This window comes from Cetorhinus maximus, chromosome 14, assembly GCF_964194155.1.
Source record: "Cetorhinus maximus chromosome 14, sCetMax3.hap1.1, whole genome shotgun sequence".
Lineage (NCBI taxonomy): Eukaryota > Metazoa > Chordata > Chondrichthyes > Lamniformes > Cetorhinidae > Cetorhinus > Cetorhinus maximus.
In genome coordinates, this window is record NC_135892.1 from 84,793,028 (window position 1) to 84,806,375 (window position 13,348).

A 13,348-nucleotide genomic window follows, 5' to 3' on the forward strand; every position below is an offset into this window, starting at 1 on the left:
TGCCTGGCACTTGTGTGGCACAAACGTTACTTGCCACTTTTCAGCCCAAGTCTGGATATTGTCCAGGTCTTGCTGCATATGGACGTGGATTGTTTTAGTACCTGAGGAGTCGTGAATGGTGCTGAACATTATGCAATCATCAGCAAACATTCCCACTTCTGACCTTATGATGGAAAGAAGGTCATTGAAGCAGCTGAAGATGGTTGGGCCTTTGACACTACTCTGAGGAACTCCTGGAACTAAGATGATTGACCTCCAACAACCACAACCATCTTCCTTTGTGTGAAGAATCACTCCAACCAATGGAGAGTTTTCCCCTGGTCCTTATTGACTCCAGTTTTGCTGCAGTTCCTTGATACCAACACTTGGTCAGATGCTGCCTTGATGTTAAGGGCAGTCACTCTCAGCTCACCTTGGGTTCAGCTCTTTGGTCCTTGTTTGAACCAAGGTTGTAATGAGGTCAGGAGCTGAGTGACCCTGGCGAAACCCAAACTGAGCATCAGTGAGCAGGTTATTGCTCAGCAAGTGCTGCTTGGTAGCACTGTTGATTACCCCTTCCATCACTTTACTGATGATGGAGAGTAGTCAAATGGGATGGTAATTGGCCGCGTTGGATTTGTCCAGCTTTTTGTGTGCAGAACATACCTGGGCAATTTTCCACACTGCTGGGTAGATGCCTTATGTGTTGGCTGTATTAGAACAGCTTGGCTAAGGTAGTGGCAAGTTCTGGAGCACATGTCTTCAGTACTATTGCTGGAATATTGTCAGGACCCATAGCCTCTGCAGTATCCAGTGCCTTCAGTCATTTCTTAATATCACATGGAGTGAAGCAAATTGACTGAAGACTGGCACTTGTAATCACAGTGCAAAAGAGGCCCTTCGGCCCTTCGAGTCTGCACCGACACGAGAGAAACACCTGACCTACCTACCTAATCCCATTTACCAGCACTTGGCCCATAGCCTTGAATGTTATGACATGCCAAGTGCTCATCCAGGTACTTTTTTAAAGGATGTGAGGCAACCTGCCTCCACCCTCCCAGGCAGTGCATTCCAGACCATCACCACCCTCTGGGTAAAAAAGTTTTCCCTCACATCCCACCCCCCCACCTCCCCAACCTCCTGCCTCTCACCTTGAACTTATGCCCCCTTGTGACTGACACTTCAGCTGAGGGGAACAGCTGCTCCCTATCCACCCTGTCCATGCCCCTCATAATCTTGTACACCTCGATCAGGTCGACTCCTCAGTCTTCCCTGCTGCAACGAAAACAACCCAAGTCTATCCAACCTCTCTTCATAATTTAAATGTTTCATCCCAGGCAACATCCTGGTGAATCTCCTCTGCACCCCCTCCATTGCAATCACACCCTTCCTATAATGTGATGACCAGAACTGCACACAGTACTCCAGCTGTGGCCTCACTAAGGTTCTATACAACTCCAATATGACCTCCCTACTTTTACAATCTATGCCTTGATTGATAAAGGCAAGTGTCCCATATGCCTTTTTCACCACCCCGCTAACATGCCCTTCCACCCTCAGAGATCTATGGACACACACGCCAAGGTCCCTTTGTTCCTCAGAACTCCCTAGTGTCATGCCGTTCATTGAATACTTCCTTGTCAAATTACCCCTTCCAAAGTGTATCACCTCACACTTTTCAGGGTTAAATTCCATCTGCCCATTTGACCATCCCGTCTATATCTTCCCGTAGCCCAAGACATTCAACCTCACTGTTAACCACTGGGGATCTCTGGAGGAGGCAGAGATGGATCATCCATTTGGCACTTCTGGCTAAAGATTATTGTGAATGCTTCAGCTTTATCTTTTGCATTGATATGCTGGACTCCTCCATCATTGAGGATGGGGAAATTTGTGGAGCCACCTCCTCCAGTGAGTTGTTTAATTGCCCTCCACTATTCACGATTGAATGTGGCAGGACTGCAGAGCTGAGATCTGATCTGTCGGTTGTGGGATTGTTTAGTTCTGTTTAGCATGCAAATAGTCCTGTGTTGTAGCTTCATCAGGTTGACATCTTATTTTTAGGTATGCCTGGTGCTGCTCCTGGCATGCCCTCCTGCACTCTTTGACTCAGGGTTGATTCCCTTGCTTGGTGGTAATGGTAGAGTGGGGGATATGCTGGGTCATGAGGTAACAGGTTGTGGCTGAGTATAATTCTGCTGCTGTTGACCCACAGCACCACCATGGATGCCCAGTCTTGAGTTGCTAGATCTGTTCGAAATCTATCCCACTTAGCCCGGTGGTAGCGCCATACAACACGATGGAAGGTATCCTCAAATGAAGGGGGACTTGGTCTCCACAACAACTGTGCGGTGGTCACTCCTACCGATACCATCATGGACAGATGCATCTGTGGCAGGCAGGTTGGTGAGGATAAGGTCAAGTATGTTTTTCCCTCACCACCTGCCGCAGACCCAGTCTAGCAGCTCTGTCCTTTAGGACTCTGCCAGCTTGGTCTGTGGTGGCACTATCGAGCCACTCTAGGTGATGGGCATTGAAGTTCCCCACCCAGAGTATATTCTACACCCTTGTCACCTTCAGCGCTTTCTCCAAGGGCAGAATTTTCAGGGTAACGTGTGGGGGGTGGGCCCCGCACATTAGTGCGTAAAATGACGCGTGGCAACATCGGCCGAGCATCCCGACGTCACCGCGCGCCATCGCAATATTTCGTTGGGCGGGCACGAGATGAAGTATGATGTGCGCCTGCCATTAATTAACGGGCTAGTTAAGGCCCTTAAATCATCAGTCGACGCTGATTTTCAAGCGTCCGTGCGATCTTCGCTCGGCACACGGGCGCAATGGGCAGGCGCGTAAGTGAATTTTTAATAAAACTTATCCACGGGCGGGATAAGAGGGCTCAGTGCAGTCGTCAATCTGGTCTGTGAAGTATTTATTGCAGGAAGTTTTTTAAACTTGCCTGTGTGACCTGTAGCAGTTCAGAACGAATTCCAGCAGCTTTCTGTGTACATTTAACCTTCAGCTCAGCACTCTGCAGTCAGGAATCTTTATCGGGCCTGCAGCTTTCCGGAGGCCTCCCTTTAGCCTGGGTATGGGTTCTGACATGTCTACTGGAGGCAGCTTCTCTGAGGAGGAAGGGAGAGCCAGAATGAGGAGGAGACCAAGAGTGCCCAATCGGCCTCCGGGGAGCCACCTTTGGGAGGACAGGCACAGGCACAAGAGATGCAGGGCCAAGAGGTTGTCCAAGGTGGAAGGGGCCGCAGAAGACGGCACTATCCTGCTGCCAGGGTATACAGGCGGCGAAGCAGCTACCTCAATATGACTGAGGTGCAGTGCCGAAGGAGGCTCCGTCTCTCAAGGAAGACAGTACAGTACACCTGTCAGATGATTGGCCCTGAGATCTCTCCTAACTGTGTGGGTGGACACCCCATGCCAGCGGCTCTGAAGCTCACAGTTGCCCTTGATTTCTATGCCTCTGGCTCCTTCCAAAGCTCGGTGGGTGACCTTTGCGGTGTCTCCCAATCAGCTGTCCACACTGTGTCAAGCAGGTTACAGACGCTCTGTTCAGACAGGCATTGACCTTCGTCCACTTACGCTGCGACCAGGCAAGTCAGGCACAGCGAGCCAGAGGCTTCGCGGCCATTGCTGGCTTCTCCTGTGTCCAGGGTGCTATAGACTGTACACATGTGGCCATCAAGGCGCCAGCAGGTGAGCCCAGTGCCTTCGTCAACAGGAAGGGATTCCACTCCATGAACGTGCAGATAGTGTGTGATCACTGGATGCCGATTCTACAAGTCTGTGCAAGGTACCCAGGCAACTCCCACGACACCTATATCCTCAGACACTCCCAGGTGCCGGGGCTCTTCAGTGCTCCGGTTTGGTTTGATGGATGGCTGCTGGGTGACAAGGGCTATTCCCTCAGAAGGTGTTTCGTGACGCTTCTCCGCCATCCAAGAACAGAAGCTGAGCAGCGGTACAATAGGAGCCACGCCTCCACAAGGGCTGTGGTGGAGAGAACCATCGGTCTTCTCAAGATGTGCTTCCGATGCCAGGACCGCTCAGGGGGCGCACTCCAGTACCCCCCAGACCGTGTGTCAGTGATAGTGGTTGCATGCTGCGCTCTCCACAATCTTGTGCTGGAAAGGCGGGACACAGTGGACGATGAAGACATTGACACAGTGGATGCAGCTGCACACGATGAGTCCAGCACTGATTCTGAGGATGAGGAAGCACAGGGCAACGATGAGGGGCTGAACGCTGACCCAGGACTACACCAAGGAGGTAGGGACACCCGGGAGACTTTGATCCAACAAACCTTCAGCTAGCTCCGCACAAATGGATCTAGAGGACCAGCATTGCCTGGCGCTTCCATACGTGGCACTTAAGTGCTACATCTGCCACTTCATCAGCTGCAACTAAGAGCTTTGGACATAACCCTTAATGTCTACTCGAATACTGATGACATGTCTGTAAAACGTACAAATGCAGCCATGGTGACACGTGGACTTTATTTTGATCCATCATATGGTCCAACAAAATGAATCCATAATGTTTTTACAAATGCAAAAAATAATTATTCCCTAATCTACGGCCAACACAAAAGCACCAGTGAGAAACTGTGGTGTGCCTTATGCTTATGTTTACGGGTGCTACCTCTTGGTGCTGCCCCATCGCTCGGAGTGGCATCTGAGGACAGCCTGCTGACTCTACTCTCCTGTTCGCTTCGATGACCTTGGCGGATGTCCTCTGGCCCGTGGAGCCTGTGCTGGCTCCGCCTGGGAGGGAGTGGCCATTTCCAGAACTGGCATCTCCCCAGTCGTCGCAGCCTCAACGGATGCAGCAGTCACTGGCAGAGGGGCGGAGGAACTGCTGTCCTCATCTAGAGTGCCCCGAGAGGAGCCCGCAGAGATGACAGGCGGCTGCTGCGCCGACATGAGGTCGCTTCGGACCTCCCTGCTCACCGTAGTTGGTTGGACACCGAGCTGGGACACTTGGTGCCCAGACCATCTCCCACATTGCCAATGACCAGCTGTGAGCTGGTGCTGTGAGGGCTTGCAGGCCCAAGCGTATCCCCAGGAGAAGCTGGATGTTCCGCTGGAAGCCTCTCTCTAGGAGAGTCACCACTCTCTCCATGGAGGAAGCATGACGCTCTGACATGAGGCTCATGACATCACTCATGCTCTGTGTGGACTCCTCCACCATGGACACCAAACTAAGTATAGTCTCATGTAACAATCCCAGATGCTCACCCGGCCGCATTTCCTGCAGCTGCTGCGTCGTGGACGACTCCAAAGGCACATCACGGCCCGACTCAGCATGTGCCTGGTCCCCTGCAGTCCTCTGGCTGCTGGTGCCATCGGCACACTTTATCTCTGCCAACTCCCCCAGCAATTGTGAGGTGCCCTCTCCACTGTGCCCTGGGACACTAGCCGATGTTGTAATGCCCCCCCCGATCCTAGTATCTGCGCTGGTGCCGGCCTTGCAGAAATGGTGCGATGCAGGTGACAGTTGAGGGCCCTCAGGTGTGAGAGGGGGCATCTGTGATGGAGCCTGGTCACTAGCCTCTATGATGCTGAAAATAACAATAAGGACAGTGGATCAGTTAGTGTCCACACAGTGACACACTTCATCCCTTTCCCCCAGGCTCATAATGCGCTCAACCTTCCAGAACCTAAGGAGACGAACATTGGTGGGATGGCAAATAGCCAGGAGGAGGGCCAAACATTACACGCGCATACAGACGAGCTGGTCAGATGGCCTCGGGAATGCCAAATGGAATGTTATGTGGATAAGTGTGAGGTGCTGCACTTGGGCAGGACAAATAAGTTGCAGGAATACACGAGGAATAGTAGGAGAGTGGAAAGTAAGGACGATTAGAGGGACCTTTCTGGGCATGTCGACAAGCCTGTTAAAGTAGCAGGACAAGTACATAAGGCGTTTAAGAAGGTAAATGCCATACTTGCCTTTATTAGCCGAGGAATAGAATGTAGGAACAGGGAGGTCATGTTGCAAGTGCAGAAAACGCTGCCGATACCACAGCTATACTTCTGTGTTCAGTTGTGATCAACGCTTCATGGGAGGGATGTGATTGGAGTGCAGAGATTGCTGGCCTGGAGAGTTGGAGTTATGAGGGCACATAGCATACACTGGTGATATTTGCCGTGGAGCACAGGAGATTGAGGGGTGACATTGAATTTCATAACAATATGAGGGGCATAGATAGGGTGGACAGAAAGCAACTTTTCCCCTTGGCAGAGGGATGACTAACCTGGTGGCATTTACTTAAGGTAAGGGGCATATGGTTGACAGGTGAGGTGATGAGGAACTTTCGCACACAATAATGTGGGATGCATTGGCTGAAAGGGTGGTGGAGCCAGAAACCCTCCTGACATGTAATAAGTATTTGGATGTGCAGTTGCAATGCCATGGCATACAAGGCCATGGGGATAGTGGTCGAAAATAGGACAAGACGACTTTGGAAGGTGCTGGACATGCGCATCTTCGAAGGGCCGAGAAACCTTTGTCTATGACCCACACCTCTGACTCTATCAGTCTGTGAATGAGCAGTGTTGCTATATTAACTTTTCCAAAAATCATCAGTGCTTTGGATGGTGGGAAGACAGAGCGGACGTGACTGTGGACCTCAAATACCTGGCCCCTCCACCCCAGCCTCACCGACGCCTGTGGACCTGGGTGCATGGCGCCTTTCAAGCTCCAGGGCGTCCTGCTCAAAACGGCTCAATATCACCAGCTGGGCCTGGCCGCCTCCAGTGCGTGAATGCTCATAAGCATTGTGCACATTTTTCTCCTGCAAAACAGAAAAAAACATTCATTGGGGCTAATCGCACATGGACTCTGCACGCGCACGCTGCATCCCAACCACAGTGGCCCATATCAGGCCTCCAGTGTCTCCTCTCCCCGCTCCTGCTAATTGGTCACAAAAATATAGTACGACTGTTCCCAACCCCCCCAACAGCCACCTTGGACACATTCTGCATCCATCACTTTCAGAAACACACGGTCTTAGCTCCCATGGCAAGGAGGCGCAACTAGGTGCGGCACCGAGGGCACCAGATGGCCCTTGGCCATGAGACCTTGAGGCTCCCCTTCCACAATCTCAGCACTATGAATAGAAGTTCTGAGTATGCGCCTGGCTGCATCTCCTGCAGGTTGCCCCCAGACTGGTCATGTGCAACTAAGACCAACACATGGTGCGGGGGAGAACCCATCTTCTCATGAACCACTGAGGCTGATGTAAGCATAGTCACTATCTGCTTGCCCACCCAGCGTGCAACAAACGTCCAACATTAATCAATGCAGCCACGACAGTAATACTTGGGTGAGGGGCCCTCAAAGGCTAAGGCTACCTGCTGGGTTAAATGCCCAACACCAACATGGTACTCACCCTTCCAGAGCGCAACAAATCGTTGAAGCGCTTATGGCACTGGATCCAGGTGAGCCGCACCACATCGTGGGAGCTCACCACCTCTGCCACCTCCCCCCAGGCACACTTCGTCATGTGGGGGGGGCTCCTCCTCCTCCCATCCTGGGGAAACAGCACCTCCCGCCGTGCTGCCACCTCCTCGAGCAGGGCAGCAAGGCAATCATCAGAAAAGGGAGGGGCACATTGGCCACACCCTGCAGCTTGCCCCCCTCCTTTGGCCTTCCCTCAACTTTGCCCTGCGGTACGACCTGCAGCTGGCCATAGTGAACAGCCTAAAGGAGGCTGCCAGGCCTTTTTTTAAACAGACTGCTGGGTTGCCATTGGACTCGGCGGTCTGTACACGTCCGCCACAAACTTCAGACTCACTCTCCACGGGAGTTGGAAATGCGTTGGCGGGCCTTAATTGGCCCACCCGCGCAAAATGGTGGCGTGGCTCCAATCCCGGGCGGCTATCAGGTCTGCGGCTGCCCACATCACCTGCTCTGTCTGCCTGCCAAATGGAAAATTTCGGCCCAAGTGGTGCTTAACATGGTGTCCTGATTGCTGAGCTGAGGGGTGGGTGAGGTGGTACGTGGTAATCAGCAGGAGGTTTCCTTGCCCATGTTTTGACCTGATGCCATGAGACTTCATGGTCGAAGTCGATGTTGATTCCCAGGGAAACTCCCTCCTGACTGTGTATGCCACTGTGCTGCCACCTCTGCTGGGTCTGTGTTGCCGGTGGGACAGGACATACCCAGGGATGGTGATGGCATCTGTAAGGTATGATTCCATGAGTATATGACTATGTCAGGCTGTCGCTTGACTAGTCTGTGAGACAGCTCTTCCAATTTTGGCACTAACCCCCAGATGTTAGTAAGGAGGACTTTGCAGGGTCGACAGGGCTGGGATTGCCGTTGTCGTTTCCGGTGCTTAGATCGAAGCTGGGTGGTCCCTCCATTTCATTCCTTTTTATTGACTTTGTAACGGTTTGATACAACTGGGTGGCTTGCAAGGACATTTCGGAGGGCATTTAAGAGTCAACCACGTTACTGCCGATCTCGAGTCGAGCCACGTCACATGTAGGCCAGACCAGGTGAGGATGGCAGATTCCCTCCCCTAAAGGGCATTCGTGAACCAGATGGATTTTTATGACAATCGACAATGGTTTCATGGTCATCATTAGGCTTTTTTAATTTCAGATTTTTATTGAATTCAAATTCCACCATCTGCCATTTTGATGTATTTTAAAATTGTTTTTGACTGAGCAATGTATTAGAAAAAATGTATGAGAGTAATCAAGGCCTATGTCATGATGCCCTTTAAGATTCATGGTATCATAAGGTTTCATAAACCTAAAGAGTATGGTGCAACCTTGAATGGTGCAATTCTTTTTGCAGTAGGCTAAAGTAGTGTTAATGTAGTGATTTGTCTCAGTGCTGTGTGATACATTCAGGGTAATCCTGCTCCTGAAATAAAATCCACCATTTGGCTTTAAGTTGTAGTTTACTGAGAGATGGCCTGCTTTCACATCTTTTTAAGATATATTTAGTCACAAGATATATGGTCTGTCTCTAATTGCTAGTTGTTTGATAATATGGGGATGGAACCACTACTATGCTTTCACAGTACCTCTTAGTCCGTTTCCAAAAATAAGTTTGTTACTAGAAGTTTACATAGCTGTTAAAACTCCAGACATCAGCTCTTTGGGAGAATCTAGTGACCGAAATTAATTTAAATTGATTTTGATGTCCACCTTTTTAAAAGAACTGTCAAAAGGAATACTTCAACTCTGAAGTAGTTTTGGCCATTTCACAAAGATCACAGGCTGCCTTTTCTTTGATTTATGATAACGGGCCATAACTTCTGACCTCCCAGGGCAGTGTAACAGAGGGTACCCCTAAGATGTGCTGGAGAATTAAAATCACTTCTAGCTTCTGGGTAACTATTGTACAGACCCATATTGACCCCTCCACCATGGGACTTCCGCCCTCTTTTTCCAACCCCCACCTCAAGGCCCATCTGCTGGCCACTCTCTACTGTCCACCCCACCCCCGGACTCCCAACCTTTTCTCCTTCCTGGCCTGACTGCCGACCTCTTCTTTTTTTTTCTTCCTGCCCACCCCTCCCAAGGCTGGACTCCCGACGCCTTCTTCCTCCAAAATCCTACCCACTTACCTTATACACGTTCCTTCTCCCTGGCCGTCGAAGACCTTTAAACTTACCTGGTTTACGGCAGCTCATGCCGTTTATTTTAAAAGGGGGCATGGCTTACTTACCTGCGACTGAGCTGCCCGACAGTTAACATAATTAAACATGCCCAAGGCTTTAAGCATTATTAAACAAAATTTGGTACTTTAAGCCATATAACGATGTATTATTACAAATGAACAAAAGCTTGGGCAGAGGTTGATTTTAAAGAATGCCTTAAAAGAGGTTTAGGAAGGGAATTCCATCGTGTGGAGCTAGACAGCTGAAAGCATTGCCTCCTATGGTGGAATGATTATAATAGGCGGATGTGCAAGCAACCAAAATTGGATCAGAGATCTGGGAGGATTGTAGGGCTGGAGCAAGTAACATAAATGAGTGTGGGGGCAGGGGCAAGGCCATAGAGGGATTTGAAAATGAGGATGAGAATTTTAAAATTGATTCCTGACTAGGAGCCAATGTAGGTCAGCAAGTAAAGGAGCCTTGTGTGAATTCAGGTTGAATCACGTGAAGACCCATGTAGAATACTGGCTTAATGGGTCTTTAGCTCTTTCAGACTCCAGCTGCAGTACTTTAATCGGTGCAGCATTTCTGTGTTTTTGTCACTAGACTAACAACTGAGTGGTCATGAGTTCACATTCCCGGTGGCAAGTTGCGCAAGTGAATTCAATAAAGGGAACCACTCCAACCCATTACATGTGATTCCAGTCCTACATAGATGACTGATTCGGAAGTCACTTAGCAAGTTACTCTATCAAAAGAAGGTCCATCGCCAGGGCAACCAATGTTGAACGATAAATGTAGCTTTACCACATCTCGAGTAAATATTAGCAGTACCTGAGCTGGTGTGAGATGCTAGGTGTGGGGGCATTCCAAGAAATGTCAGTGTCTGGCAAAGAACAGCCATGGCTGTATTCTACATAATGTTATAATCCATACCTGCCTACATTGCAGAATGATTACTCAGGAACCACTCTTTCCCCAAGGGCAAGAACTAAAGATAGCTAGGGAAGCTGCTGACTGGAAGAAGGCCAATGGCTGGCTATCTTTTCAGAGTTCCCCTTATAAAGGGAGCTAGCACAAACTGTCACAGACAGAAAGCGAAATAGCAGCATAACCCTATCCTTCTCCCACTCTTTCACTTGCTGCTTTTCATTTTTCTCTCTCCCTTGCTCTTGATCTCGTTTCCTGTCCAAACTAGTTTTGCCTTGCATGCTCAACTGAGTTTCTACAGCCCAGCTTTTCAAGATCATTACCGTAGGAGGTGACTGTGTAACTAATGTACCCATTTCATTATACAGGGCTATGTCTATCTGGGATACCAGCCTTCAGATCACCACAATTTGCAGTGTGTTTGGAGCTTGGCTTGGTGCAATTCCAATTCCGTTGGACTGGGACAGGCCTTGGCAGGTATGCAGTGGGTTCAAATGAATCCTCAAAAGTATGTTGTCCTGAAAGATCTACTGTTCCATCTGATGTATTGCACTTTTACCAATGTGTCATTATGGGAAGGGGAACAAGTTTGAAAAGAACCAGGAGTTCACGAGCATCTGTGTGTGGAATGGAAGGAAGGAAAAAAGCCATTAACTGTGCGTATGTTTCCAATTCTTAAAATGAAGAAATCAACAATAGGTAATGTTAAAATCCCACATGCTGGGAGCCAAAGTGTTACATTATGTTGTAAGGAAGGGCCTTTGAGAATCGTATTTGAAAGTACAAGTATTTAGCTACAAGGATGATGAATGTTCTAACATGTTGAATGCATGGGTAAATTACACTGGACCAAATAAAGAACAAGATGCAAAGCTCTCAGATCTCTGACACATAGGTTTTCAAATTGGGGTCCCTGACTCTAAGAATTCCATGGAATCGTCATATTTCTGTATTTGTTGAACCACATCCATGAGTAGCAGATGGCCTGTTACTTAACCACTTAGCAACTGGGCCAAACTTTGTACAGTTCTTTAAACCATTTATAACAACAACAATCTATATGGTGCCTTTTGACATAATAACATGTCCCAAGGCACTTCACAGCAGCAATGTTGAATAAATTCTGATATTAAGCCACAAAAAGAGATATCAGAACATGTGATCAAAAGCTTGGTCAAAGTAGGTTTTAAGGAGTTTCTTAAAGGAGGAGAGAGGTGGGGAGGTGTGCAGAGTGAATTCCAAGGCTAGGGCAGCTGAAAGCCAATGGTGGAATGATTTTTATTTTATTTGTTCATGGATTGAGAGTGTCACCCCTCCCTAATTGCCCTTGAGAAGATGATGAGCCCCATTCATGAACCGCTGTAGTCCAGATACACCCACTGTGCTTAGGGAGGGAGTTCCAGGATTTTGATCCAGCAGCAGTGAAGGAAAGGTGATATAGTACCAAATCAGGATGGTGTGTGGCTTTGAGGGGAACTTGGCAGATGGTGGTGTTGCCATGCATTTGTTGCTTTTCTTCTAGGCAGTAAGAGATTGCAGGTTTGGAAGGTGCAGTCGAAGGAGCTTTGAGTTGCTGTAGTGCATCTTGCATGAAGATGAACTGCTGTCACTGCCAATGGTGCAGGGAGTGAATATCTAAAGGTGATAGGTGGGGTGTTGATTGGGCTGCGTTGTCCTGGATGGTGTCGAGCTTCTTGTGTTGGAACTGCAATCACCGAGGCAACTGGAGAGTGTTCCGTCACACTCCTTACTTGTCTTTTAGGCTTTGTGGAGCCAAGAAGTGAGCTTCTCACCACAGAATTATCAGCCTCTGACCTGGTCTTGAAGCCACAGTATTTATATGCCTGTTCCAGTTGAGTTTCTGGTCAGTGAATACCCTAAGAATGTTGAATATGGGAGGTTCAGTGTTAATGCCATTGAATGTCATGGGGAGATGGTTTGATTCTTTCATGTTGGAGAATGTCATTTCCTGGCACTTGTGTGCCATAAGTATTACTTGCCACTTACCCGTCCAAACCTGAATGTTGTCTAGGTCTTGCTGCATGCAAGCACGGATTGTTTCAATATCTGAGGAGGTGTACAGTAGCATTCACAATCATCAGCAAATGTCTCCACTTCTGACCTTGTGATGAAGCAGCTGAAGATGGTTGGATCTAGTACACTACCCTGATGAACTCCTGCAGACATCTGAGGGTTTCAGGACTTGAGGAGATTAGAGTTGGGGAGGGGAGAGGCTGTGGAGGGATTTGTAAATAAGAATGAGTATTTTTAAATCGAAGCATTGGCTCCATATCTGCCAGTGTAGGTCAGTGAGCATAAGGATGAGTCAGTAATACTTACAGCGAGTTAGGATGCGGGCAACAGAGCATTTGACAAGCTCTACAAGAGCACTAGAATTGGGAGCGGGAATAAGCCATTCAGCCCCTTGAGCCTGCTCTGCCATTTGTTAAGATCATGGCTGACCTGATTGTGGTCTCGACTCTTCTTTCCTGTTTGCCCTCATAACCCTTGACTCCCTTGTCAATTTAAAAACCTATCCAACTCAGTCTTAAATAATATTCAATGACCCAGCAGCCTCCACTGCTTTCTGAGGAAGAAAATTCCACAGATTAACAACTCTCTTGAGAGGAAAAATAATTCTCCCTGTCTCAGTCTTAAATAGAAAAACCCTAATTTTTAAACTGTTCCCTAGTTCTAGACTCCCCAACAAGGGGGAACATCCTCTCAGCATCCACCCTGTCAAGTCCTGTCAGGATCTTTTTATATTTCAAAAAGACCACCTCTCATTCTTCTAAAGGTAGGCATAACCTT

General features: G+C 48.7%; 1 protein-coding gene across 3 annotated transcripts in view; it reads left to right on the top strand.

Annotated features, from left to right (window-relative positions):
• pigf (phosphatidylinositol glycan anchor biosynthesis, class F) overlaps positions 1 to 13,348 on the top strand; it is a 65,931-nt gene that overhangs the window by 17,039 nt on the left and 35,544 nt on the right. For 2 of the 3 annotated variants that reach the window (XM_078557172.1, XM_078557174.1), the window contains one exon: positions 10,906 to 11,014. The exons of the other annotated variant lie outside the window; for it this stretch is intronic. In XM_078557172.1, the coding sequence (XP_078413298.1) occupies positions 10,906 to 11,014 (109 nt within the window). The remainder of the gene's footprint in view (positions 1 to 10,905; positions 11,015 to 13,348) is intronic. 3 annotated transcript variants of the gene reach the window in all.